The sequence below is a fragment of the Zosterops lateralis genome (genome assembly GCF_965231275.1).
Source record: "Zosterops lateralis genome assembly, chromosome: 6".
NCBI lineage: Eukaryota > Metazoa > Chordata > Aves > Passeriformes > Zosteropidae > Zosterops > Zosterops lateralis.
In genome coordinates this window covers 58534934-58562289 of record NC_139761.1, presented here as the reverse complement: position 1 = coordinate 58562289, position 27356 = coordinate 58534934, and the positions used below count along the sequence as shown (strand labels likewise).

Here is a 27356-nt window from a genome sequence, read left to right as displayed (position 1 = left end):
CCAGGAGCTGGGCTTGGATGATCCTCATGGATCATCCCTTCCCACTCAGGAATGTTCCCAAACTCCATGATTTGTGTCAGCACAGCTGATCCATGTGTTTGGAAGTGCCCAGGACCATCCTGCTGAGGAGAGCTCAGGCAAAATATGCTGGAGCGGCGAGCGCGGAATGCCGGGGGATTCTGGCAGGGGAGGGAAGGGAGATTTCCATGGTTTTGGGAGTGTTCCTGGAGCGTTTGTGTTTGGATTCAAAGGAAGAGGAGGGAGTTGACAGCGTCTGACCCTTGGCTGGCATCCTGCTCCCAACCTTTCCCTTGCTCCTGCCCGCCTCTGCCTCAGGGAAACGCTTACGCCACGGCTCAGCTATTTGGGATCCCTCTCCTGGCTAATTTATGAGATAAGGGCTTGGGGAAGAATGTACAGCGGGAAAGATGTTCGGAGCAGGGCCGGCGGGGGCTGGGAAGCGGGAATTCGGGAAAGGAACAGAGAAAGGAGAAGGGACTGCTGGAAGTTGAGCAGGTTTGGGGTCGAGGTGGAGCTGGGAAAGAGAAGCAGAAAGTTCAGCAGAAGGGGAAGATTTCCTTGAAGATTATCTAACAGCTCCACAGATTTTCATGGAGCACAGGTGGCTGGAACACTGGGAATGTTGTCTGTGGAGCAACTGTGTGTCCATGCAGGGTTTGCTGGGCTATGTGTGTGCACAGGAATCTCCAAGCTCGGAGTGACCAGGAGTGGATGGTTTTGACTATGGGAATGTTTGGATATGTGTGATCATGGAATCCTGGAATGATTTGGGTGGGAAGGGACCTTAAGGTTATCATCCAGTCCAACATGAGGAGGGACACCTTCTACTATCCCAGGTTGCTCCAAACCCCATCCAACCTGGTCATGGACATTCCAGAGATGGGGCAGCCATGGCTTCTCTGGGAAATCTATTCCAGGGCCTCACTACCCTCCCAGGGAAGGATTTCTTCCCAATATCCTATCTAAACCCTCCCTCTGTTGTCCACACTTTCTCTAGACAACCTGTTCCCATGTTCCTGGTGTTGGTAACACTCCTGGTGATTTTGATTATGGAGCAGTTGGTGCCTGTGAAGAGGAAGTGTCGCCCTGCAGGAAGGGGTCTGGATAATTTTCCTGTTTTCCTTGGATGAGGGAATATAGAGTACTGGAGCTGAGGCAGTGAGATGAACCCAGGACAGCTGGGACAGCCTTGTCTCCCATGCTGGGCCATAAGGGGGATTTGGTGGTGGTGGGAATGAGTGGAGAAGGAATTTGCTGGTCAGACTCCTGCTGGCGTAAACCAGCATATCCATGAGAATCCAGGGGCTGCTCCCAAGTCTTCCTGTTGTTTTGGGATGCCTTGAGGCTGAAAAGTGGGAGCAGAAAGGGCAGGAGGACAGTGGAACTTGGAAGGTCTGTCTTGGTGTCCTGTGTTTTAGGTTCCTGGGCTTGACATAGAAATGCAGCTACACGGATCAGGACATCATTTTTCATGGAATGCCTTAAAAAATGGCTCTTTTGGGACTTCCTGCTCACTCATCACCCTCTGCCTGCCCCCAAATCCATTTCTGAGGCTTGATGCCGGAGAGAGCTTTTCCCACACGGAGCAGGAGTGGCAGCGGGGGAGAACACCTGGGAAAAGCCCAGCGTGATCCCTGCCCGGGGGGTGCTCCTGGCCGCAGGAGGAGCAGCTTGGGGATGAGGTGGCGGCGCAGGTGACAGTCGCTGCGGGGCCTGGCTGGCGCCGTGGGAAGGTAAGAGGCTTTGCCTGGAGTTCTTTGGGAGCCGGGAGTCAGCCCGTGCCGGAATGGGCCCGGGGAAGCTGGTACAGCACAAACACATGACCATCCCCGCGGGTAATCCCCTCGCGGTCCCAAATCCCAGTGCGGAGCAGCAGCTGCCCTGCCGCCTCCCCAGCCCTCCCACTCTTCCCGGAGGGAATAGAAAAACAAGCAGGCAGCAGCAGCCCTGGGAGCTGGAGGAGCTGAGCTCAGGGAATAATGACACAGGGAGAGAGCAGGGATACGGCAGGAGCTTGATATCAGCTCTCACCATGCTCAGGATGCGCTGGATCCAAGCAGGTAATGGCATGGACCCCCCAGCCCTTCCAAGCCTTGCTTTCTCTGCCTCTGCTTCTCTATCTCTCTTCCCAGTGGAACTGTTCCCTGGTTCTCCTCTCTCTTCCCTCTTTTCAAACTTCCCTGGCTGCCTGGCTTGGTCAGCCCTCAACAGGAGCAGGTGACGTGAGGATGCTGCTGAGTCCAGTTCAATCCCAAGGCCTGAGCAGAGCCAAAAACATTCCCTTGAGCTCATCACCACACCCAGGTGGCATTCCTGGATACTGGGGGAAGCTGCCATGTCCATCCCAGTAGGAGATTCCTGGAGTCTCTTCAGCCGAAGGACTCATCCTCATCCGCTCTTTAGAGAAAGGCCAATGCCAAACGCTGCCACTTCTGGCATGGTCTTGTGATGGTTGTGCTGATGCTTCTCCCTCCCATTTCCCCAAAACTCCTTTATCCTGGGAAAAGGTCAGGAGGCATCCAGGTGGAGTAATGCCAGAGAGCTGTTCACAAGAGGGTGGATCCTTAAAGCCTGATAAAGGGCAGGTTGGGATTTGGAAAGGCGACATCAGCACGAGGCTCCGTGAGGAGGAACTTTGCCCACATCCTGGGCAATGCCCCTTCCATTGGCTGGTGCCCTGGGAGCAATGCCCAGACACAGACAGGGAGAAGCTTCAGGAAGAGGTGTCAGTTGGGGTGGATTAGAGAGAGTTGTGCAGGAGGTGTGGCCAGGATGGAAAGGGTGACACAGAGATCCGGCTGAGCCCATGCGTGGGATGGGGTGTGTAAGGGCTGCTGCATGCAGGGATATGGGAAGGGAATCCTGGTCAAGGAGGAGCCTTGGGATCTGCTTCCTCACCCTTATCAGTTAGAGCCCTTCCAGGACAGTCATCCCAGCTGCCAGAAAGAGGGAATTAAATGTCTCCTGGGCATGGTTATTTCAAAGAAAAAAGATGGGATCCTACCCTGCTTTCTGTCTTCTGGATTGGGGCCTTATGGATTCCTCCTGGTGGGAATGGCTGGAGTGATCTGGTGGAACAGGTTGCTCAGAGAAGCTGTGGCTGCCCCATCCCTGGAAATGTTCCAGGCCAGGTTGGATGGGGCTTGGAGCAACCTGGGATAGTGGAAGGTGTCCCTGCCCATGGCAGAGAGTAGATGATCCTTACAGTTGCTTCCACTGCAAGCCATTCCAGGACTCCACCCTGGATCTGGAGCTGGGAGCTGTGCTAGGAAGGTGCAAGTGAACTTATGGGCACTTCCCAACCCATGCCTGGGCATCCGTCTCATGTATCCCAGCCCTGGGGATGGCGTTGCTCTGGCACAGCTGTGCCACCCTTGCCAGGGAACCCTCCTGCCTCTTCCCAGTGGTGTTGCTGATTGGACTTTGCACTCTCTGATAAGAATCCTGGGACACTGAATGTGCCTGAGGAATGATTAACCAGCGTGCGCCGTGCCAGAGGACAAGGGAGCAGCTGTGGCTGGAGACACAAACAGGAACAGTCTCAGGGCTTTCTGGGTGCCCATCCTGTGCTCCAGCGTTGTTCAGGAGAAACAGCCCTCAGCATGGGACATTCCAGAGGGATACCAGGACTAGGGATGGACAGATAGGGATGACAGACAGTGGCAGAGAGCCAGAGAGGTGTCCTGCTGCTGTGGAGGGTAAATGGGAACTCTGAGAAGTGGAGGGTGGATTGATCCCTGGAAGTGTCCAAGGCCAGACTGGACAGGGCTTGGAGCAACCTGAGCTAGTGGAAGATGTCCCTGCCCATGGCAGGGAATGGAACTTGGATGAGCTTAAAAATCCCAGACTACTCCAGGATTCTATGATTGGACACTACACTTGGTTATCCGGTGGCTCTCACTTACGTTTTCATGGATATATCCTCTTATTCCAACTGACTGGCATGCTTGGCATGCCCTTCCTTATCCAACAGACCTTTCTTCTTCCTGTTCTTCCTGCACAGCAGGACATGTAATCGTGGAATGCTTTGGGTTGGAAGGCACATTAAAGATTAGCCAGTTCCACCCCCATCCATGGCATCTTCTCCCTGATCCAGTGGTGGTGGGTGATGTGGTCAGCCCAGGATCCCACACTCTGACCCTTCTAGCGGCACCTGGAGCACGCTCAAGGCATGTTTGAAGGAAAGGCCTCCTTCCCGAGGGAAAATGTAATGTGACACTCAGGGTCCACCACTTATCTTACTGAACTTTGGCTGCTTTGGGGCAGTTACTCCAAACAGGGAGAGGGAAAGCTGGGAAGAGTGGCCGGGCCTGGCTGAAAACAAAGTGGATGGAATTCTTGTAGAATTCCCTGTCCACAAACATTCTCAAGTGCAAACATTTATGTATTTCCCTGGGTTTTGGGGTGGTGAGGAGAAAAACGGGTTGGAAAAACCAAGGCTGGAGTTTTAAACTGCCTTGGAGTGCTTGGATCCAGCCTGGGTGTAAAAACCAGGCATTAAAGGTATTTTTGCTGGGGTTGATTTGATTTTTCTCTTGTGTGTGGTTGGTTTTTTTTGGTTTTTTTTTTTTTTTTTTCTCCCATGGAGTCTTTGGTATCACCCCAGCTTTGCTATGGAATGGCAGATTGTCCTGGTTTTCCTACCAAAGTAGTTTGGTGGGGAGGAGAACAGTGCAGAGGGCATGGGGAGGGCATGGAACAGGATTCTTGGAAGACTCAGGTGGGATTTCCAAGGAACTGGAGGTTTCATTCATTGATTTATAGAATCCTGGAATGGTTTAGGTTGAAAGGGACCTTAAATCTCATCTTGTTCCATGGCCAGGGACACCTTCCACTATCCTAGGTTGCTCCGAGCCCTGTCCAACCTGGCCTTGAACACTTCCAGGGATTGGGGCATCCACATCATTTATGACTTTTAGTCCTGAGTGCAGATTGCTTGAAATCCACATAAACAGGAAAGCAAACATCTTATCAGCCTGCTGGATCTTGGCTTATCTCCTGTGTTATGACAAGCTGGGGTTTATGGACATTGATTCATGGAAGCACTAAAAAGGACGCTTTGACTTTATTGGGAATGAAACACCTGCTTAAGTAAAGGAAAACTTGGAAAACGGAGCCTTGTAAGGGCCATTAAACCTTTTTACAGTTGGCTGCTTGCTGATAATGCGGTCAGTGCTCCTCTCCTGAACAGACATGGGGTTTCCCCAGATGAGATCTCATCCATCCCAAAATCCTATGAGTTCTGGGCAGAGGGTAATCTTACCTGTCCATGTCCCCTCCCTTCTGCCTTGTTTTAATTCAGTTTTTGGAAAGGGTATTGGAATGGAGAGGTTGATGTGTAGGGGAAGCCAAGCCTGGATTGGATAGGGCTTGGAGTAACCTGCACTAGTGGGAGGTGTCCCTGCCCATGGAAAAGGTGTGACTGGATGATCCTTAACACACACGCTGGGTGAAAAACGACATTCCAAAACTCCTCTCACCATCTTGAGGAGCCAAAGGGATATAGGGAACGGCCCTGTGAGGACCTGCAGGGAACAGCTTTCACAGCCGGGGAGGAGGAGTTTGGATGCTGGAAGTTGTGCTGGTGTTCTCAGGAAGAGGAGCTGGACAGATTCAACCCAGTACAACAGGATGGGCTGTGCAATGTCAAGGTATGGACATGGTTTTTAAGCACATGTAGTGTGGCCCTGGAGATCCAGGGGGCTCAGCTATCTATGGATACAACAGGTTAGGAATGGCCACTGAGAGGGATTTTTACAGGATTTCCAACCTGTAAGAAGTTGGGTTTAAGTTGGAAAACCCTGCAGGATCATGGAGTCGAACCATTCCCCATTCTAACATTGTTAAGGTGTTTTTCCGTCATTGGTGGTCGTGTTGCAGCAGGGATGGGCTCCGAAGGTTTTTTTCCCACTGCCACAGAGAGTTTATCCATGAGATTGGGGTCATCATCCCAGTTTTGCCAGGAAAAAAGGGCTTTGCCACCTCTTCCTTTCCTGCATACGAATAATCCCTTGCAGAGGGGTTTGAACAGAAACAAGGGGGCAGGAATCCTGGGAGTTTTTCACCCCTTGTGAGCAGAGATCATGGAATTATGGAGTTATTTAGGTTGGAAAAGCCTTCTGGGATCATCCAGTCCCACAGTTCCCCTGGCTCTACCAAGACCACCACTATCCCCAAGTGCCACATCCACACAGATTTTAAATCCCTCCAGGGATGGGGACTCCATCACTGGAGCCTGTTCCAGTGCTTTACAACCCCTTCCATGAAGAAATTTTCCCTAATGCTCTGTCTTAACCTCTCCTGGTGCAATTTGAGGCCATTTCCTTTTATCCTGTTCCATGTTCCTCAGGAGCAGGGCCTGACCCCCCACCTGGCTCCTGCCAGGGAGTTGTGGAGACGAAGAAGGTCCTCCTGGATTTTTTTTGACCGCTCCTTTCCTGGGGGTCTCTGCTAGGAAAATCCTTGTGCCTAGTATTTAATTTGGAGATGACTCATTCTCACCTTTCCAAGTGACCTCCTGATGTTCTCATCTCTGTGGCACATCCTCAAGCAGCATGCCAGGAGCCTTCCCTCTGGATTTGGGCCTCTCCAGCCAGCCCAGCACTTTGAAGTGATCCCGGGAACACCCACGGAGCCCACGGGATGGATGGGATCCAAGCAGCACGTTTGGTATCTCGGCTGTATTGTCTGGGAAGTGTTTGCTAAATCCCTGGAGCAGGAAATATGTTCCAGGATGGCTCAGAGTTGGTCAGAAAAGGCAAACAAGGGCTTTTTTTATTTTATTTTTTTTTTTAAGAAACCTCAGTTCACTGTAAAAGGTGGATGTAGGAATAGCCAGCATGGCAGTAATCCCTAGGGAATTTTGGGGTTGCAGTAATGAGTTCAATTGTGTAGAATCCTGGAATGGTTTGGTTTGGAAGGGACCTTAAAGAGCATCCAACTCCATCCTCTGCCATGGGATCATGGAGACAGGAATGACAGCCCTGGACCTGTCCCACTTCTACTGGTCATGTTAGATCCTGGGAAAAGTGGGATCCTCCTCGGGAGCTTTGTGCCACATGGCTGAGGAAGCTTTTGACACCCCTTGTGATTTTCTTGGGAGACAACTCTGGAGCAGATGTCCCAGCTATGTGAGCAGCAGGAAAACCCTGGTGACCCAATGCTCCTCCTTGTGAAAGATCCGTGGTGCTTGCACAAAACTTGGGATGGCCCTTCCCAAGCCCTGGAAAAAGTCCCATCTAGATAAATGGCTCTGCTTTTTCTTCCCAGTCTCCTCTGGAGATTGTCCAGTCTGGACAGACCTCAGTGCCTCCCAGTTGTAAGGGAGGGAATGATGTGTCCGATCTGGACGCAGTGTTCCCGGCGATGCTTGGCTGCCTCTGCTCCTGTATCCTGGTGCTGTTCTGTTCTTAATCTCCCTCCCTAAGGATTGTTTTGAGCTGGGGGTGTTTCCAGGAGAGGCAGCACCTCTCCAAATCCTGAGTTATCCTGAGTTCCCTGTGTGTGTGGTGTGGATGTCTTAGAATTGGGCTGATCGTGGCTCATCCTGGATCTCCAGATTCCCTAAGAGCCTTTCCAGAGCCACAGTGTTGCCCTGCAGCAAGGTCAGTGTCCAGGGCTGGCGCCCCTGGGTTCCTTCCTTGGAAGTAGAGGATCAGCGGGATCACAGCTCAGGATCTGCCATCAACTTTGTCAGCTCCTTGTGGTTCCTTGAGTATTCCCTCTCTTAGTCACTGCCGAGCATGGGAAGGCTCTGGGCAGCTGGATCGAGTGTCTTCTTGGTGCTGGTATGTAGCTGCTAATTATATTACTACTTTTTAATACCTTCTGGCAACAATTCACTCTGAGGGAATGGTGTGGGATATGGATATGGGTCTTTACCACCACGGCAGTGTCTAGGAGCTCATCCACGTTGTGTTATCCTATGGAAAATGTCCCTCCTGTCCCCCCAGAGTTGCAATCTGGATAAAACAAGGTCAGGTGATCCCTTCAGCAGAAGGGATCCTCAGGAGCTTTTCCCCATCCCTGTTGTCCCCAGGGATGAGGCCGCGGCCGCGTGCAGCGGGAGCCGCCAGATGAAGTGTCCTCCTCCGGTCCTGTTGTCCCTGCTCCAACACCCTCATCCCAGGAAGGGAGATAAAGGCGTTGTCTCCAAACAAACAGGGCAATGTGCCCCCCTGGACAGGCACCTTGGAGCCTCCCAAATGGAGCCGCTGTTCCTGCCCTCGGAGAGCATGAATGGACAAGCGCGGCATTGACGGCCGCGGGGACAGGGACAAACGCGCCTCTGTGTCCCCTCTCACACCTTCCCCTCCTCCTCCTCGGCCCCCGTTCTCCCAGGACAATGGCTCCATCCATGCCAAGGTTCACAGCTGGCAAGGGCGGGGGGAAAAGCCAGGACAAGGGTGGGGAGCTGCCAGGAGAAAGGGATGCAGGAGGGAGAACGGCTCTGGGGAGATGGGGGAAATTCCAGGAGGATTGGAGGAAAGAAGGTGCTCAGAGGGAGGGAAGTTTGGGAGGGAGGATCATCCTTTCTGCCTCCTTTTCCTGTAGAGCTTCCCAAGGAACCTGCCCATGGCTTGCCATGGCACAGCAGGATAATTTCCTCTGGCTCCTCACACTTCCTGTGCCTTGGGATGTCTCCCACCAACCCTTTGTCCTCTTGGGAATGGGGAATGGAGGGTGTTATCCCCTTATCCCTGAGTTTGGGGTGTTTCCGAAGGCCTTGTCCACCTCATCCAAAGGTGCTTTTGCCAAGTGTGGATTCGTCTGTGGATGTAAGCTAAGGAGTTGTGGGATTATGTAGGAGCAGAGAGAACTTTCCAGGGAACGGGGAGATGCTGCTGCCTCTGGACACTGGGTATTCAGGGAATCCTGGAATGGTTTGGGTTGGAAAGCACCTTAAAGATCAACTAGTTCCAACCCCCTGCCGTGAGTGTGGTTGTACTTCCCATCAGGCCAGTTAATTATTCCAAGTGTTTTGCCTCTGGAGCTGGCTTGCTGTGTACCCAGGTTTTTTGCCCCTGAGTCTTCCTGGACATCCTGTAAAATGCTCTTTTCTCCCTAAGCCTGGGGGTTTGACTAAATCCCAGTGTCCTGTATCTCTGTCCCTGATCACTGCTTTCCCTGCATCCTGCTCTGCCTGGCCATGGGATAGTTTCTCAAGGAATGCAGAGGGATTGGATTTGGGAGCAGAGATGTTGGCTGGGAACTCATCAAGACCCCCCAGGGAGGAGGGAGTCAGGTACAGGTGGGCCGGGAATAATCCTGGCCCCTTCATGGAGAAGGTTTGGAGGGATGTGTCTGTTCCAAGCCTGTATCCATTGCTCGGTTGATCAGTTCATTTTAATTCCATGACAACCAATTTCTCATAAACTCCCCAAATCCTTATCCCTCAGTTTGGTGTTTTCCTTGGGATCTTATCCCACAGATCCCAGAGCTCATCCTTGGCTGTGTTTTTGGTGTGGAATTAGTTGGAATTTGGACCTTGTGGTTTTTGCTCCATTATGAACAGGAGATGCAGCAGCTGCCCCTTTGCTTTGGGAGGACAGGGCTGTTCTTGGGGATGGGCTGTCCAGGGAATGTCCCTGGGATGGGACACAGGGGGTGGATGAACCTCAGCATTGCCTGGGACAGTCCGACCTTTTGTGATGGGAAGGGTCATGGGCCAGGCTGGGATGTGGAGGAACAAAAGGTGTCCTAATCCAAGAGAAACTGCTCTAGGATGTATTCCTGAGGGAAGCAAAGGATGAGAGTAAAGGGATGAGGAGGGGCTGTGGTTCACAGGAAAGGCCTGGGATTCCCTGGAAGTGCCTTGGACAGCTGAGACTTCACTCTGGGGTGGTCTTTGGGGAGCTGTGGGAGCGCTGGCTCCATGTCCCACTCCAGTTACAGGCGCCCGTTTGGGGGCTGGTTATCATCCCAGTCAGGTAATAAAGAGCATTAATTAAGCAGGAATGCTGGGCCGGGATCCAGGGGGAGCCAGGGGCTCCTCCAGGGTCACCAGAGGGGAAGGAAGCAGCCCAGGGTTGGGTACATAAGGCAATAGGGACATTATCCGCTGTTCCTTATGGAAGCAGCTGTGTCCAGGTGTGCAGCCCAAGTCTCTCTGGGTTTGCTGAGGTGGCAGACATGGGATGGGATGCTATTCCCAGCTGGAGCGGCTTCTCCCTGTGTGACTGAGCCATCCAGGATAGGAAGGAGCTCCAAAGCCGAGCGCTGGCCCTGCGGCTCCCCGGGCTTAGGCGGTGTTTGGTTTGTTTGCCACGGCCCGGATTCCTGGTGCTCGCGGCCAGGCCGGCAGCCAATCCCCCCGGGCCGAAGGATAAACACGGCAGGAGGGAGAAGGGGGTGAGGAGCGGCGCGGGGCCGCGGGAATGTGCCGATGCTGCAGCCTGCCTTGAGGATTGCACAACCAAGCCCTGGTGCATGGACACAGGGATGAGCCTGGGGATGTGCCAGGGATCTCTGCCTTGCCAGGCACTGGCACTGCTGTGGCATCCCAGGTGATTCCTGGTAAAGCTTCGTGTCCTGCTCATCCATTTATCCCACTGCTGCTCCAGCATGCGCTAGAGGACCATTAGGAGAGGGACCACGTGGAACCAGAAGCTTCTGGGGTGTCCTGATCCTATTCCACCCTGCACCAGTTTGGATATTTGATCCCTCCCAGGCTGATCTGTGCCTCAGTTTTCCCTGAAAATTCTCCTGTACACGGCTCCAATGGCACTGGGAAGCTCTGGACTTGGCACAACCTCTTCTCCTCCTCCTTCTCCTCCTCCCTGGTGTCCCCCCACCCCTGGCTGATGTTCACCAGCCCCTTTGGAGTGCTGACCTCGTCATCATCTCCAGCTTCCCACATCTGGTTCGTGTTAGCGCATCCCAGGATGAAGTTCTCCAGCTCTCTCCCTTCCTCCCACCCCCAGGTGACCCAGGCAGGATTAGGGGTGATTTGAAGACAGGCAACAAAGTAGGAATTGAAGAGGGAGGGGAGACTGTTATAAATAGAAATTCCATAAACTTCTCAGCCTATCACTCCAGGAAAATTCTAGGTTAAATCCCTCAGACCTGTAAATATGACAGTTCACAGAGGCCAGGCTCTGTTAACTCTTTCCAAGCCCTATTGCCCTGTGTGCCCACTGGGACAAGGAGCCAGGAGGGTGCCACCAGGAGGGACAGAGCCAGTGGGAGGAGGGAGGAGGCATCAGGGTCGGAAGCACCTCTGTTGGGATGTGGAGTGTGTTGGAAGGCTTGGGGAAGGCAGAGAAAACCAGTCCAAACATTGGGATTCCTGACATTCTCACACGTCCGGGGGCCTCAGCCCGCCCAGCTCTGCTTACGAGAAGGGTGCCGAGGGTTTTAACTTCTTGTTCTTCAGGCAGAGGTTGGGTTTTTTTTTGGGATTGCCACGGCTCTTTTCCCAGAGAAGGGTTGGGAAGTGGAGCGGTGACATGGTGTGAGAGCAGGGTGGCAATTCCAGGGACAGGAGGAGGATAGGATATAGGTACCTGGCAGGTTTGGGATGGATGAACTCAGTGCTTCCCTGGGCTCCTCCTTTCTTTGCTGGGATGAGATGTAGGAGCCTGTCCCATGCAGAGCCATGTGGGTGTTGAGCTTCCCTCCTTGGTGGCTTCCCACTAATCCCCACTTGGGAGGGGGAGGGAATGCCGGTGCCATTGGGATCTCGTGACTATGGAGGAGTATTAGCTTTAATTAATCACGTAAGCTGGCTTTGGTAAGAGCCTGGCTGCATGGAAGCTCCGGGCAGTGGGACATTCTTTGTCCTTGCCCTGATATCTCTGGATTTGTGCAAATCCCAGTGTCCTGGAGCAGAGGAAGGTCCTTGATTTCTGGTGGGCAGCCACATCCCCCTCCAGCCCTGACACACCTCTCACGTTGCTGGGCTTATCTCGCCCTCCTCAAGGTGACTTCAAGGAAGCAAAATAATCTTGGAATAGTTTAGGTTGGAGGGACTGTAAAGCTCATCCAGTTCCACCCTCTTGCCATGGGCAGGGGCACCTTCCACTATCCCAGGTTGCCCCATCCAACCAGGGCTGGAACACTGCCTCAGGGATGGGGCAGCCACAGCTTCTCTGGGCGCCCTGTGCCAGGGCCTCAGCACCCTCAGAAAGTTGGGAAGCACAGCATCCTACTGTCTAGAGAGGTCTTCTCATCCTTCCTGGAGGGTTCCTGGGCTCCTCTACCACCACAGAGGAGCTTCTGAAGTTTGGATGTATGAGGGAAACCTTCTGGGGTTGGACGTTGCTTGGACAGGCTGAGTCACAAAAACTGGTCAGCTGCCCTTTTTGCTGCTTTGATCATGGATCCCAATGCCAAAACTTGGGATGAAGTTTCCTGATGGCCTTTGGGGTGGGTGTTTGCCAAAGACATCCTGTGATTTATAGCTCGGGGTTATTTTGGCTAAGCAGGAGGCAGCAGAGCACAGGGAGGATTCTCACCCACCTGGCAGGAGGTTTGGGGACGTTACAGGATCATGGTGAGAGCTTGAAGAGCTGTCTGGGGAGATGTGTTTGTGGTGAAGTGTTGGGAGCAGGCTATGGCAGAAATCCTTAGGGATGAGTGAGGGACACACAGATGGCCATCAGTGAGCCTCCCATAACTCTGAGAACAAGAGCGGGGAGCTCCCACATCCCAGGAACTTCAGAACAGGATGTGGCTGTCACAGTGGAGGGACAGAAGCCACCCCTGTGCTTCCCTGGGATCTGCAGCTCCATACTGGAGGTGCTGGCACAGCTGGAGATCCCAGAGGCTCTGCCTGCTCTGTCCTCTCCTCACGGTGTTCACTAGGAGGCAGCATCGTGTGTCCCTGCTCCAGATGGATTCCGTGTTCACATGAAAGAACATCCTCACCCTGTCCCCCAGGTCCCTTGACTCTGCCATGGAGATGTCCCAAAAATTAACAGTGACCTGGGATTTCCCCCCCTCTCCAGCCAAGGTTTCTAAGGCAGAGATCCCTGTATCTACACACACCCTGTCCACTTGGCAGAATTCCTAGCTGGATTTATTTCTGCCGATTTGCCTGTCTTGGTATGAAAGGGATTTGCAGAGGGAGAGCTGCAATTGGCCAGGGTGGGCTGGAGCCCCCTGGGCCGGCCTTTGCGGATCAGCGGGTGACCTTTCCCGGGAACCTGGGGGATCCAGGGGCTCAGGGGCTTCTCCTGGGCTTTCACATGGGGTCTTTCTTTCAGGATGGTCTTTCAGTGACTTCCTTATAGGAGTGGGGGGAGTTGGATCTTCTCTTCCACTTTCTTGGCAATGCCTTTGGCACTGCAGGCTAGCTCCGGCCCTGGGAGGCTCTGGACTCCCACTTGGGAGAGACAGATAAAGGAAGGATTTTCTGTCAACAAAACCCTGCCCAGCTTCCCTGGAACAGGGCAGGGAGGGGAGGAGGAGCCCTCTGGAGAGAGGACAGGGAAATCCACCGCCTGCCCATGGAGCAGAGGAGAGGGAGGAAGGTCGGGAGCTGATCCAGAGCCATGGTGGGGAAATTCCAGTGTGTTCTGCAAAGGGTCCAAAGGGAATCATAGAATGTCCTGAGCTGGAAGGGATCCCAAAGGATCTGGTCCCCACCATGTATCTGTGTCCCTGCCCTGGCTTGTTCCATGTGCCCCATCTCCTGGGATGAGGCTTTACACTGGGATGCAGTGGGGTATGGACAGCTGGCAGTTCCCAGGGATCTACTGAGTCATCCCTGCCCGTGGCAGGGGGTTGGAATGAGATGATCCTTAAGGTCCTTTTCAACCCATTCCATGATTCTGAGATTGGTTCCTTGACTGTGCAAGGGTCTGGTGGTGTTTCCAAGTCCCTTTCCTGTCCTTCTCCCAGCTCATGCTTCCACCTCCTCTCCCCTCCAGGCCACGATATTAATGGAGCTCTGGAACCATCCAACATTGACACCAGCATCCTGGAAGAGTACATCAGCAAGGAAGACTCTCCGGAGATGTAAGTGCTTCCCTTCTTCCACAGCAGGAACGATATTCCTTGTGACTTTCCATGGACAGATCACAGAATCCTGGAATGGTTTGGGTGGGAAGGAACCTTAGAACTCATCCAGTTCCACCCCTGCCATGGGCAGGAGATCTTCCACTATCCCAGGTTGCTCCAAGCCTGTCCTGGAATGCTTTCAGGGATTGGGCAGCCACAGCTTCTCTGGAAACCTGTTTCCAGCCCTGAAATTTGAGGAATCATTTAGGAATCACCTCTGCTGCTCCAGAGTCTTCCTGGATTGCTCTTTGCTCCTTTGTTCTTTCCAGCCCTTTCTCCTGTCTCCTCCTGCCTTCTTAGCTTCGAGTTTTCCCAGTCTTTTTTGTTCCCTCTCTTTATCCCCACATGGGTACCATAAACACTTTTCCTTAAACTGAGTGCTCGGAGCTCAGATTTAATCCCCAGGACTACATGAGTGTGGAGAAGGGAAGGATGTCCCTGTGTATCCTGATTTTGGGAAGGAGGATGGAGCAGACCTGGAAAGCACCAAGGGAATATGGGAGCAGGGTGGGTTCTTGGGCATAGCTGGTCTGTAAAGCTGGAGCATGGTGAGCAGATCCTGCTGGCTACACATTCCTTGAGGTTGCTGTCCTGAGCACTTTAAAACTTCCTGGGTGGATTTCAGATTCTTCCATCAGTCCCACTGACCTGTTCCTCTGACGTTTGTCCCATTTTCTCCCTCAGCTGCTTCCCTGAGATCCCTGCTCCCACCAGCTACACGCACCCCCAGCCCTCCAGCTCTGCCGGCATCCCCGCTCCTCCTGCCAGCTCCATCAGCAGCGTGAGCAATCCCTCTCCCAGTGCTCCCCTCCACCTCCCTCCCGCCAGCAGCCAGCTCCCCGTCCGGCATGCTCCTCTCCTGGCCAATCCCTGCGGAGGAGCCGCCTACGGAGCTCACCTCAACTGCAACAACAACAATGGCATGGTGGTGCCCAAGGGCTTCCTGGGCGGACACTGCCTGAGCAACGTGGTCCCTCCAATCAAATCAGAGCCCAAGGCATCCTACGCACCTGGGTAAGCGGAAATGGGGCCATGGGATAAGGGTGGGTGCTGGGATGAGGCTTCTCCAGGCTGGTGGCACCTGGAGGGTCCCACAGAGCTGTGACGGGTGGCAGCGTCGCTCTGTGTAAGTCCTTGGTTTTGGACAAGTGGAGCTTCCTGAAGCTTCCCAAAAGCTTGTTTTGGAAAATCCCTGACGCCATTGTACAGTTCTGGAGACCTGTGCTGGACACCTACAGGCGGAACAACATTGGAGCATTTTTTTAAGCACAGAATAAACTGGAACAAGACAAGATTCAGTCTCCGGGATGGAATTCAGTCTCCAGGATGTTGGCGTGACTATCCTGGAGGATAGTTTGCTGCACTGGGCAGGGAGATGTTCTTCTCATGGCCTAATGTTGTAGATGATCTGCTCCAGAGAAGGAAAAGATGGATCTGAGATGGATGTGTCCTTTTCAGCAAGCTCTGAGGAAGAGGGAAGACAGGTTTCAGGATTGGTGATGGACCCAACTGGAGAGTTATTCCCAAGAGAAGAAAGGATGTGGTTCCTGCTCTCTGGGATGGAAGGAGGGGAGGAGTAAGATCCCAAGGTGCTGGGCTGTGCTCCAGCCTGGATCTTTAGGTGGTGGTGGCCCTGGACAGCCTTCTCCCATGGGATTATGGATGCAAGGACAGTGAGGCCAGGATGGCTCCAGGACTGGCCTATCTTCCTCTGCCTTGTGCCCTCTAGTGTTGCCAGCAAGCACAACGTAGGGATTCCCAAATTTGGGAACACTCAGCCAAAGACTTTCACCTTTTGGGTGAACTCGGAAAGACATCCCAGAAAGCTAAAACAAAAAATCTGCCCTTTCTTTTATTCCCAGACCAGGGGTTTTTCCCTTGCAGTGATCCCAGAAGGATACTTGGAGCTTAGGGGGAATCGAAAGCATAAAGTGATGCCTTGTTATGTCCTTTTCTTCTGGATACATCTGGAATTTGGCAGGATGTCATGAGTAAAGATCACACCTTGCTGTCAGAGGTGTAGACTTTGTTTGGATGTAGTTGAACTGGATCAGCTTTGATGGCAGCATTCCCTCAGCATGCCAGAATGACTCTTCCCCCTTTTTCCACGGGAGAGCCATGGAATATCGCAGAAGGGACGCACAAGGATAATGGAGTCCAATTCTTGGCCCAAGCATCCCATCATGTGCTCAGGGACAATGCAGTGGATACCAACAAACCCTTTCCTTGGACTGGGCACATCCATGCTACCTCCCTGAGGGAATTCTGCAGTGTCCATCTTTTCCAGCCTCCTGGATTCCTTGAATTGTGCTGTCCCCTTTTGTTACTGGCCAAGACTTGGTTTGCTGGTGAATAAACCCCGATAAATCCATCGGAAATACAGTTTGAACTCAGATCTCACATTGCAAAGAGCCTGGAAATAAGGCTGAGAATAGATGCTCCAGCCAGGCATAGGAAGGGAATAATGGAAAGGTGCTCCACAAGAAGGTGGAGGATGAGGGAAGCATGGCAAGGGTTTTTTTGGGATCACCCTACCTCATCCCTCTCCAGCCCCAGCTGTGTGCAACTTCCCATGGAGAATCCAGTTAATGGGCCTTGGGCTTCTCTGGTCCAGGAAGATCCTGTATCCTGATTCCTAGCTTTTGGAATTGTTGTTGCTGTCAGGAGCAGAGTTGGAGCAGTGTGTCCTGTGCTTTTCCTCCCTGTTCATTTGCTTTTTGGCCAGCTTTCATCCAAGAAGCACAGGGATTTGTCTGGGATTATTTCACGTCCATAAACCTGATGGTGTAGGATGGGTGAAAAGAATTCCCATGGAAAATGGGCATGTGCCATGGTCTCCCTGCCTGTCCCTGCTGTGCCACCACACAGGACCTTGTCTTGCCATCCCTAGCCATGGATGTGCTGGAAAAGTGGGCTCCCACCTTTTTTTGAATTGTGTTTCACAGTCAGGGCCAAATCCTGCTCCTGGTGATGTTGGAATATATCCAGGAGGATACAGCAGGAGCTGTGGTGGTGCTCAGGTTTGTACAGGTCAAATCCATCCCATGGGCTTCCCAGGTCTCCCAGAGCCTCCCTTTTCACAGAATCATGGAATTGTTTGGATGGGAAGGGACCATAGAGCCCATCCAGTCCCAGCACCTGCCATGGGCAGGGACACCTTCCAGTATTCCAGGTTGCTCCTTTTCCAACCTGGTCTGGAACAGGATGGGGAGAGAGCTCTGTGCATTCCACTTGATCAGTGACATTTCCATGGGAAGCAGACAGCAGATTTTCTGTTTGGCTTCTTTTCCCTGGAATTCTCACTGTCAGCTCAACAAAACATCCCTATTCCTGAACTCCAGTGCAAACAGTGACAGCGGTGGCAATCCCAGCTGGACACACTCAGGGTGTCCGGGATCTGCTGCAGGTGCACCTGGGATTCCCTGTCAGTTCCTGGGGGGTCCTTGGATTCACCTGGACCTCTTGGTTGTGCTGGAAACTGGATTAAAATTACTTACCCTTCTCTTTTCCTGTTGCTCCACAGCACTTTGCCGGACTCTCCCCCGGATTCCGGATCGGAAGCCTACTCCCCTCAGCAGGTGAACGGTAAGTGCTTCAAAAAGGGAGAAGGGGGCGAGGAGAAAAAAAATCCTAATCCAAACCCCAAATCCAGCATCCACCCCCTCTTTATTCCGTGAAAGTGGTTGGCTCTGCAGTCTTTATCAGCCGGGAGAAAACAGGCGGCTGCACTACGTGGAGAGATTATCAGTTAGTAAATATCCCTCGGCTTTCGCCCATTGTTCCGCTCCTGGCTTTGGAAAAGGGGAGAGGGACTGGCACAGAAGGAGAGCTGGGAATCCACGGACACGGGATCCGTGGTGGGGATCCAGAATCCACGGACACTGAATCCGTGGTGGGAGTCCGTGGGTGCGGGGAGATTGTGGCAGGGTGGGATGTGGAGCCCGTCATTCCCCTCGTCCTGCCCTCTGCCTCTGGAACACGGAGCGGGAACGCGCCCCTGACATGGAACCCGGCTCTGGGAAGCAGCCATGAACCCGCCATTCTCCAGTAAGTTCCTTCCCAGCCTTTCCCTCCCCTCCAGCTGATCCTGAGGATTTTATGCTCCCACTGAATTGGCACAGGGAGATGGGACCCCCTCCAGGGTCACTGGCTTCCCCCAGGAAAGCCACCGAGGGTTGTTTGATCCCTCTGGTGACCTTCACTGTTCTTCCATGGAAAAACTCCTTGGAAAGGCAGGAGGGAAGGTTGTTCTGGTCTCCCTTCCCCCTCGGCAGGAGCACCCTCTTCCCCAGGCTCCAGCCCAGTCCCCACCGGGAACAGTGCCTGCTTCTTTTTTTTTTCTTTTTTTTTTTTTTTTTTTCATGGAAGAGGTCAAGAGTTCTGTTTATCTTGCTAAAAAAAATCCCTGGAATTCCTCCTGGCCCTTCCTTAAATATAACAAAGAGGCCGGGTTGCTCACCATGGGGAGAGCGGCCTTGGAGTGCTCAGAGCCTTCAGTTGGGAAAGAGAGGAGGCTCTGGAGGGCACCCACAAAGCTGGGATCACATTCCCAGAGGTGATTTTCCCTGGATTTGGGAATGCCTTGGGCAAGCACATCACTTGCCTATCCTTGGCTGGGCTGTCCCTGAGGCAGCTCCCAAGGGAAGGCTGGCCTGGGATTGAGCCTGGAAGGAGGAATCCAGTTCCATGCGTGTGGAAAAGGCAGAGAGAGGTCCCAGCAGGAAGCAGAAACCCTTGGAAGGGGGCAGGATGGGTGGAAGCAGCCCTGCCCCAGCAGCCTTTTGCAGGAGGACCCAGCACAAACACATTCCAGTTTTCCAAACATTCCAACGGGAGGAGTTTTCCCATTCCTGGTCAAGTGCTTTGGCCTTGTTACTCAACCCCTGCCTGGGTGTTCTGAGGCCAAAGTCCATCCAGCTCAGCCTGGAAAGATCCTACAGATCCTTCCCTGCCGTCCCTTTCAGTCTTCCCAGAGGGTGTGCCCAGCTTAGCCAGTCCCTGGATGCGTTTTCCATCCAGTTTTCCACATTGGAGCATGAAGAGGCTTTGTCTTGCATTTAAAACAAAGTTACTGTCCCTTCCTACCCTGTGGTTTTCTCATGTCCCAGAAGTCAGTCCCTCATTCCTGCCAGGATTGTGGTGTCCTGTGGGGACACCTGAAGGCACGGGTTAATATCAAGGATATTTTCCCTACTGGAAAAACAGATGGGTTTTGTCCTGGTGAAGTAAAAGGAGGCTGGAGAGAGCCTTTGGACAAGGGCATGTAATGCCAGGAAAGGGGGAATGGCTTCCCACTGCCAGAGGGCAGAGTTAGATGGGACACTGGCAAGGGATTCATCTCTGTGAGGGCAGTGAGGCCCTGGAATGGATTTCTCAGAGAAGATGTGGCTGCCTCATTTCTGGAAATGTTGAGAGTGGGCTTGGGGCAACCTGGGAGAGTGGAAGATATCCCTGCCCATGGAATCATGGATCAGTGGATCTGGAATGTTGAGGTAATGAGGAGCAGAGTAGGAAGGGACATGGATTTGCATGTCCCTCCACACCCCACACATTTATTTTGCTGCTGGTGTAGTCAAATCCACTCTAATTATGGAATGGCTTTAGTATCCCATTCCAAATGGAGGAGGAGAAAGGTGGATTGCATTTGAATGTTCCTTTTTTATTTATTTAATTTCAGGGATCAAAGTCTCCTCCTGGTTTCAGTTAAAATGTTTAAAGTATCCACTCAGAAATCCTCCCTGGAAGTCCTGGGGGCATTCAGGTCATTCCATTGTCTCTTCTCTCTCATTGTCCCATGGAATGATAGAATCCTGGAATGGTTTTGGTGGAAAAGTACCTTAAGGTTCATCCCATTCCAATCCCCTATCATGGGCAGGGACGCTTCCTACCTAGCCCAGGTTGTTCCAAGCCTCATCCAGCCTGGGAATCCAAGATAACTGGGTCAGTGCTGGGCCTGAGATCAGTGCACTCCTAATGGACACTCCTTTGGCTCTTTCTCCTTTTCCAGATCCTCACGTCCTCCGGACCATGACTCCTGAAAATATGTGTCACATGACTCCCCCTTCCCGCCTGGAGCACCCTCCTCCTCCTCCCCCTCCTCCTCCTCCACCCCCTCACCTCCAGGGTCCTCCCCCACCGCCCCCGCCACCCCCTCACCCCCTTCAGCCACAGCACAATTCCCACTTTCCTGGCCTGCAGCGGGATATGTTCCTGAAGGCCGAACCCCTGATGCCTCCATATGGCGTCGGGCCGGGAATGGCGCCCGCTGAGCTCCACCATGCCCAGCAATCCCAGATGCTTCACCAGCTCCTCCAGCAGCACGGAGCAGAGTAAGGCCTGGAAATGGCGGGGGTCAGGGAATGGGAGCTGGAGGTGTGTGGGGGTTCAGTGGTAGGAACAAACAAGGGGAAATCTGTGGAAGGTTCCCTGCCCATGGCAGGGGGTTGGAACTGGATGAGCTTTACTGACCCAAACCATTCTGGGATTCTGTGGAATCAAAGACATGGCTCAGCACATGGGTGACCCAGACTCAGCAGGGTGGGATAAGGTGGGGCAGCACTGTGGGAATGTTGTGTTTTCCATGTGAGATCCCACTTGTCCTGGTCACGGGTTGTGGGATTGTCAGCTCCCAAATCTCCGTTCCCTGCTGAGCCTTCCGGCGGTATCCACAGCCTCCCGGTGCATCCCGCCAAGAAGCGGAAACACTCCGAGTCCCCCCCCAACACCCTCAATGCCCAGATGCTCAACGGGCTGATCAAGCAGGAGCCAGGAATGGGATCCATGCCACTCAATCCCGATCGCATCCAGACACCTCCCTGGCACCAGCCGGGCGCACTCTCACCAGGTACCCCCATTATCCCTGGAATTCCAACCCTGCTCCTACCGGGCCAGGGGTGTGGGAGGAGGGGGAAGGTGGTTGCTAGATGTTGCCAAGATATGGGATTTACCCCTGGCCTGGATCTGGTGCTGCCCTAGCAGTCAGGAGGAAAGCTTCCGGCAGTGCCAGTTACTTCCTTAGGCTCCCACCCCTCTGGATACTCAGCCCAGGGGGTAAAATCAGGATTCAATCCATTCTGACGTTCTCCGCAGGCCTGATTCAGGATAACGACAGCCTGAACGGCTCCTACCTGGACCCCAACTTCCAGTCCATCAAGTGGCAGCCACACCAGCAGAACAAATGGGCAACTCTGTACGATGCCAACTACAAGGAGCTGTGAGTAATTCCTTTGCTGGAAAAAGTGAGATTTGCATTCCTCGTGCAAATGGCAAGCCACTGGGGTTGGGAGCATCCCACTCAAAATATGGGATAAGGATCTCCCTGGGCTGGGCTTTGTGAGAAGTAATGCTCTCCACTGCCCCTTTCCTACTGAGATTGTTACTCCTCCACACTTTTTATGGATAATTAATGAATAGCAGAAGGCATTTCCAGGAGCTTTGGTGACAATTCTGCAGCCACTCAGACCTTGCTCACCAAGGAGGGCTTCATTAGCAAATCTGGCAAATCTGGCCTTGTCCTGAGGAAAGTTGGGATGAACAGCATCACTTCCCCCTCCCTAGGTTTACCAGGATCCTGGATTTTAAATTTAGGATTGTGAATTCCTAGTGTGGGTGGCTGGTGGTCATCCAGAGCCACTTCAAGACAGCTTGAGCAGCATGGAAAGGAGCTGGAGGAGCTGGAGTGGTTGGGGGAGGGCGGGGTGGGGTGGGCAGAGGAGGAAGGAAAGAGAGGGAAGAGATTTAGGAAATCTAGGAAGTGGTGGACAGGCCAGAGAGAAAGGCTGGGATGAGCAAGACAGGGAAGAGAGAAGTGGGAAGGTGGGCTGGGAATTGAGGCAGCAGAGGGTGGAGACAGCACACTGGGAAGGAGGATTGATCAGGAGGAAATCACTCTGGATCCTCCCTGCATTCCTGGGAGGTGACAAAGAGCTGGCAAGCAGTGCAATGGCTTCCAGGAACCCCTCAGGGGACCCTCTGTTCCCTCCCAATTCCCTCCCTCTTTCCACACAACCAGCTGAGGTCCTGTGGGGGACATGGAGCAGGGAATGCTCCAGTGCCTGTGGATAACCCGGGACTAGGATCACACTTTGCCTGAGAATGTGAGCCAAGGGCTCCAAGGGTGGGGGCAGAGTCCCAGCTTTCCCACACAAATCTGCTCATCCAGTCTTTATCCTGTCTTTCATGATGGTGCCAGGGCATGGAGCTCTGTTGGAGCTGATCGCTTCTTTTGGACTCTGTGGCTGTTTTCCCACCCCACAGCAGGAGAGGGATAATTTGGGAAGACAATTCCTTCTGGTTTACCAAGCCATTTCCATAAAAGAATATCAGCAGCTCCAAAGCTATCCCACACCTTCCCCTGCTCTCCACTACCAGTTTGTTCTCTCTGGATGGTGGGATGGGGAAAGCTGAGAATCTCCCATGGATCCTCTTTCCCAAATCCCTCTTCCATGTGCAGAAATCTTACTGCCACCTGCTCTGACCTCTGTCTGGACACATCACCTCTTATCCTTTGGTTTTCCAGCCTCGCTTCTCCTTCTCACTGCTTCCTGCTCTGGGAAAATGATTTTCTATCCCAAACACATCACAGCTTGTCCCAGGCCATTTCCAGGCATTTTCATCCCAGTTCCAGAGATTTTCCATGCACCTTGATGTCCCCAGGTGGATTGGCAGAGATAAACTCCATGATATTTTCTGAGGAGTTGCTGAAGAACATTTACAAAACCAGTCCTGCTCTTTGGATCTTGGGATCACTTCCCTAATTCCTGCTTTCAGGATTTAGGGTAAAAGCCAGAGCAAACCCACTCCTGGGACATTGAGGTCGTCATCCCGTTGTGTAAGGAATAAATTCCATTGAGGTGACGCCGTGGAGATTTGAGGAAGCCACGTGGGCTTTGTTGTGGTGCTGGATTTGAGCGGAATTAAGGGTTAAAGGTTGATTAATTAATTTTTAGCTCCACGTTACCTCAGAGGACTCTTCTGCTCTTGTGCAAGGTGGACCTACATCTCTTTTTAAAAGGAATATCCCTTCATTATCCTAGTGCAGCACTTTCCCAGGATAATCTATGACAAACACACACACAAAAAAAAAATCTATCTTTCCTTGCTCCTGTGATGGCATTTTTTAAGTTGGTTAATTCAAATTTGGCAGGTGGGAATTGTCTCCTTCCTTTCTGCTTTTGGGTGTCCTCAGCAAACAAGCAGCATCCAAATCCAGATCCATAATTATTCCCCCAATTTAGCTTCCAAGGAGCAGCCATTCCCAGTGTGGTTTCTGCTGGAAGCTGTCCCCAGTCTCGATGTGCTCTTTGAGTTCCCTGTGATCCAGGTGCCCAAAACCTTTTCATGGTCTCAGGAATGTGAATCATCTGAATTATCTGATTTTTTTCTTACTCTTGATCCTAAGAAAAGCATCCAGGAAGGAGGTGAAGGAGGGAGAGCATGGGAAGCTGTCCAGGTTCTTACCAGATTCTTGGGAACGATTACAGGGCAAAAAATACAATTAATGCTATTCCAGGTTTTCCTCCCTTTGCACACAAAAAATTAGGTTCTATAAGGGGATGGGGTAGGGATTAGGTTTCATTCCAGGCTTGTGCCTCAGGTTTTGCCAAGGAATTTGTGTTGTTGAAGGAGACAGAAATCCCTGGATTAATTTTATGGATAACATAGAATTTTTTTGGCCTTTTGCTCTGATTTTGTGGTTTTAGACTCTGAACTTTTCCAAGGATGAGCTGGTTTCCAGCAGCGGAGCCAAAGAGGCCTGGAACCAGGCAATTCCCTAATTTACTCCTGGGAGAAGGAGCCATTCATCTCCCTGACAGCGAGCTCCGATAAATTCCAGCTCCCTCCTCCTTCTCTCGGTTTGAGGGAAGACAGCTGGGAATAGTGCAGCCTTTCATGGAAACATCTCCGTGCTGAGGCCAGAGCCTTGGAACTGGGAAACTGGGAAGGTGCTGTTCTTTTCCAATCCAGCTAACTGGTGTTTTCTGGGGGCTAATCCTGGGGCTTTGGGGTTGCACCCCTTGGCTGTTAGAAGTGTCCAGATAAACAGCTCCAAACTCTGCAGTGCAGCACATCCTGGATCTCACCAAGGGAATGGAGACCACTGGGATGTGGTCCAGACCTGCTGGATGTGTTTTGGTTTATATGATATGGGGTGCTGGTGGATGGATCATGGATGTATCCCGGGAAGCTGAAGGGAGTGCCATAGTGTGGACACACAGGTGGGATTGTGTGGGCGGGAATACAGTGTCCTGCTGCTCAGCTGGAGTTTGTATCCTGGAAGCAAAAGAAAACAGGGAATGCATGGAATTAGGGAATGTCTTTGGATTAGGGGTCTCTCAATATTATGTCTTAGGAGTGGTTTAGATATAGGAAAACCTGGGAGGAAGGGAGGGAGAAATGAGGGAACATGAGCATCCCTCTGCTGTCCTGCCCTGGCCAAATTCCAGTACAATTCCCTGGAAATCAGGAAAAACCTCCTCTGATCCTGCCCTTCTGTCCTGCCTTAATATGCCCCTGTCGGTGGGCATGTTCAGGATCAAATAATCCATCTAACCCCAGATGTTTTATTCCTGACGCTTTGCCCTTTGGCCCCTGCACTCTCCCTGGAAAAGCCAGTGTAGAAAGCAGCTTCTCTCCTCTGGTCAATCCCACTGCAGGGATCCCAATTTGGGGGATGCACCAGCCACAGCCATTGGGAAAATGGGAAAATCGGTGAAAAGGAGCCTCTGGAAGGGGTTGTGGAAGACCTGGAATTTCCAGGAGAGGAGGGAGAGCCTGCCTGTCTCCCCTCTGTCAGCACACATTTAGCAGCCATCAGTTTTCCGGTTTGGGAAGCATCCATGGCTTGGAAGTTTGGACAGATCCTCCCTCTCCTTGGCTTTGCCAGTTAAAAACATTGGGAAGAGTGGTGAACACTCAGGAGCCATAAAAACAGTCAGGGATGGCTTTGCCACCCTTGAGATGAGGGTGCTTGGGTCAGCTTCAGCTGCATATCCCAGTCAGGAATATCCAGATGGAGAATCCAGGGCTGAGGCTGGGAGGAGGTTGGGGAATTCCTCTCGTGCCTCTGGGCTAAGGTAGTGCTCTGCTCCCACCACCTGGTTTGTGTCTGGAGCATGGCACAGCATTCCCAACTCCCTGGGGCATAAGGAGTGAGCAGTTCCTCGTGGCAGTCCCAGAATTACTCATGGCAACCTGGAATCACCCCCAGCTCTCATCCATGTGAACTTCTCAGGTGATTGCACTGGGGAATAGTTTTAACCCAGAAAAAAAAAGGAGGGATGCCAGTGAAGAATCCCTATCTCCTGCTTCCCAGGGTCTCCTAAGTTCTGACACATTCCTTACTGTCAGTCTGTCCACCTCCCCTCCTGTTGCTCCAGTCTTTCTGAGGGCGGAAGTCAGAAATAGTTTGGTTTTGGGGGAAAAGTACTCTATAATTTTTAAGCCTGAGATCCAAAGCTGGGCTGAGCTCCCTTTACCTCATGCCTTGTTCCTTAATTAAAAACAATGGGATTTGGGTGTTCTGTGGGATGAGAGGCAGCTCCTTTCCCCCTTCCGAGGGCCCACTAGCCCAGCACTGGGCTTTGTGGATGGTGAGGAAAACGGACTTGCTGCAAAGGCCACATACTTTCCTGATTCCCATGGAAACCAGCCCATTAAGGAGATGTAGATTAAACCTTTCCAGCTGGTGTGTGTTCATGGAGCAGCCAGAACCCCTCCTCCTCCCTCTCCTCCTCCTCCTCTGGAGCTGTCCACTGGGAGCTGGAAGCTTTTCCACAGCAGCCAGAGCAGGTGGTTGTGATTTCAGCAGGAATTCAGGATACAGGGGTACAGCCTGGTAGAAGGTGACATTGGGAATGCCACGAGGTGTGGGTCAGTCTGAGCTGCTTCTCCCAGTCAGCCACATTAAAGGGATGCTCCAGACTTTGGACAGGCTTTGGAACTTGGGATCTCCATATTTATTCCCAGCTGAATGGGAAGAGCTGTAGAATGATGTCGGTTGGAAGGGACCTTACAGAGCATCCAGTGATAATCCATGGGCAGGGACATCATCCACTAACCCAGGTTGCTCCAAGCCCCATCCAGCCTGGCATGGAACACTTCCAGGGATGGGGATATCTGGAGTTTCTGTGGGAAACTCCTGGTCTCACCTGGTCCCTGTTCCCAGCCCGATGCTCACATACCGCGTGGATGCCGACAAGGGCTTCAACTTCTCCGTGGGGGATGACGCCTTCGTGTGCCAGAAGAAGAACCACTTCCAGGTCACCGTGTACATCGGGATGCTCGGCGATCCCAAGTATGTGAAGACTCCTGAGGGGCTGAAACCCTTGGAATGCTTCTACCTGAAGCTGCACGGAGTGAAGGTAAGTGAGAGCTGAGGGATGGTGGTGGATCCAGCTGGGAAAAGAGGGGTTGGGAGGTGGCTGGGAACAGGTAACACCACCTCTTCATGTAGTAGAGGAATGTGTGGAATCACACAGTCGTGGAATTGGTTAGGTTGGAAAAGCCCTCTAGGATCATGGAGTCCAGCCCTTCCCTCAGCACTGCCACAGCCACCACTAATCCATGTCCCCAAGTGCCACATCCACACAGCTTTTAAATCCTTCTAGGAATGGTGACTCTACAGTTGCCCTGGCCAGCCTGTTTCAATGTCTGACCACCCTTTCCATGAGGGAATTTTCCCTAATACCCAATCTAAACATTCCCTGAGGCAATTGAAATACAAGTCCTAAAACGGGCTCAGTCTGACTATCTTCAGGATCAATTCCCACTCACCTTTGACTCTGGAGGGATAAAAGCACTTTGGGAAGATCCTTCCACCCTCAACTTTTTTGACACTTGGACAATGCCCACACTCGGGCTGGGTGTTTGGAGTTGGGTGTACCCAGTCATGGAAGGGTTGGCAGAGAGCTGGGAAGGGGAAGGTCTCTGTGCCACATTCCCAAATCCCTCTCTCCAGCTGGAGGCCTTGAACCAGTCCATCAACATCGAGCAGTCGCAGTCGGACCGCAGCAAACGGCCCTTCAACCCCGTCACGTGAGTATATCCGTGTGGGAACAAACATCCTGTGTTTCCAGGGAATAAGCAACAGCAAGAGAAGGTAGGGAGATGGTGGAGTTGGAGGTTTCCCACTCCACTATGTGGGTGTCACACTCTGCAGTTTTCCCCTGTTTCCCTCTCTCTGCATTCCTAACCCTGCTCTGTGCCCAGTTCATAGGAATCAGGCCATGAGATAGGATTTTGGCTGTTCCCGAAAAAGCCCTTCTCTCTGGGTTGTGGCTCCAGCCTTTCCATACCTGGTTACTCAGAGCAGCTTCAGGGCATGAAGAATGTGT

At 52.5% G+C, this 27356-nt stretch overlaps 1 protein-coding gene across 4 annotated transcripts in view; it reads left to right on the top strand.

The window, feature by feature from the left end:
* The window catches only part of MYRF (myelin regulatory factor), a 43317-nt gene that overhangs the window by 2751 nt on the left and 13210 nt on the right, over positions 1 to 27356 (top strand). For 3 of the 4 annotated variants that reach the window (XM_083863471.1, XM_083863470.1, XM_083863468.1), the window contains exons 2-9: positions 13893 to 13980; positions 14707 to 15036; positions 17546 to 17607; positions 20030 to 20351; positions 20694 to 20866; positions 21112 to 21235; positions 26189 to 26384; positions 26981 to 27057. In XM_083863471.1, coding sequence (XP_083719597.1) covers positions 13893 to 13980; positions 14707 to 15036; positions 17546 to 17607; positions 20030 to 20351; positions 20694 to 20866; positions 21112 to 21235; positions 26189 to 26384; positions 26981 to 27057 — 1372 coding nt within the window. Of the gene's footprint in view, positions 1 to 2047; positions 2082 to 13892; positions 13981 to 14706; positions 15037 to 17545; positions 17608 to 20029; positions 20352 to 20693; positions 20867 to 21111; positions 21236 to 26188; positions 26385 to 26980; positions 27058 to 27356 lie in introns of those variants that run through there. The other variant, XM_083863469.1, reaches the window with a different exon arrangement.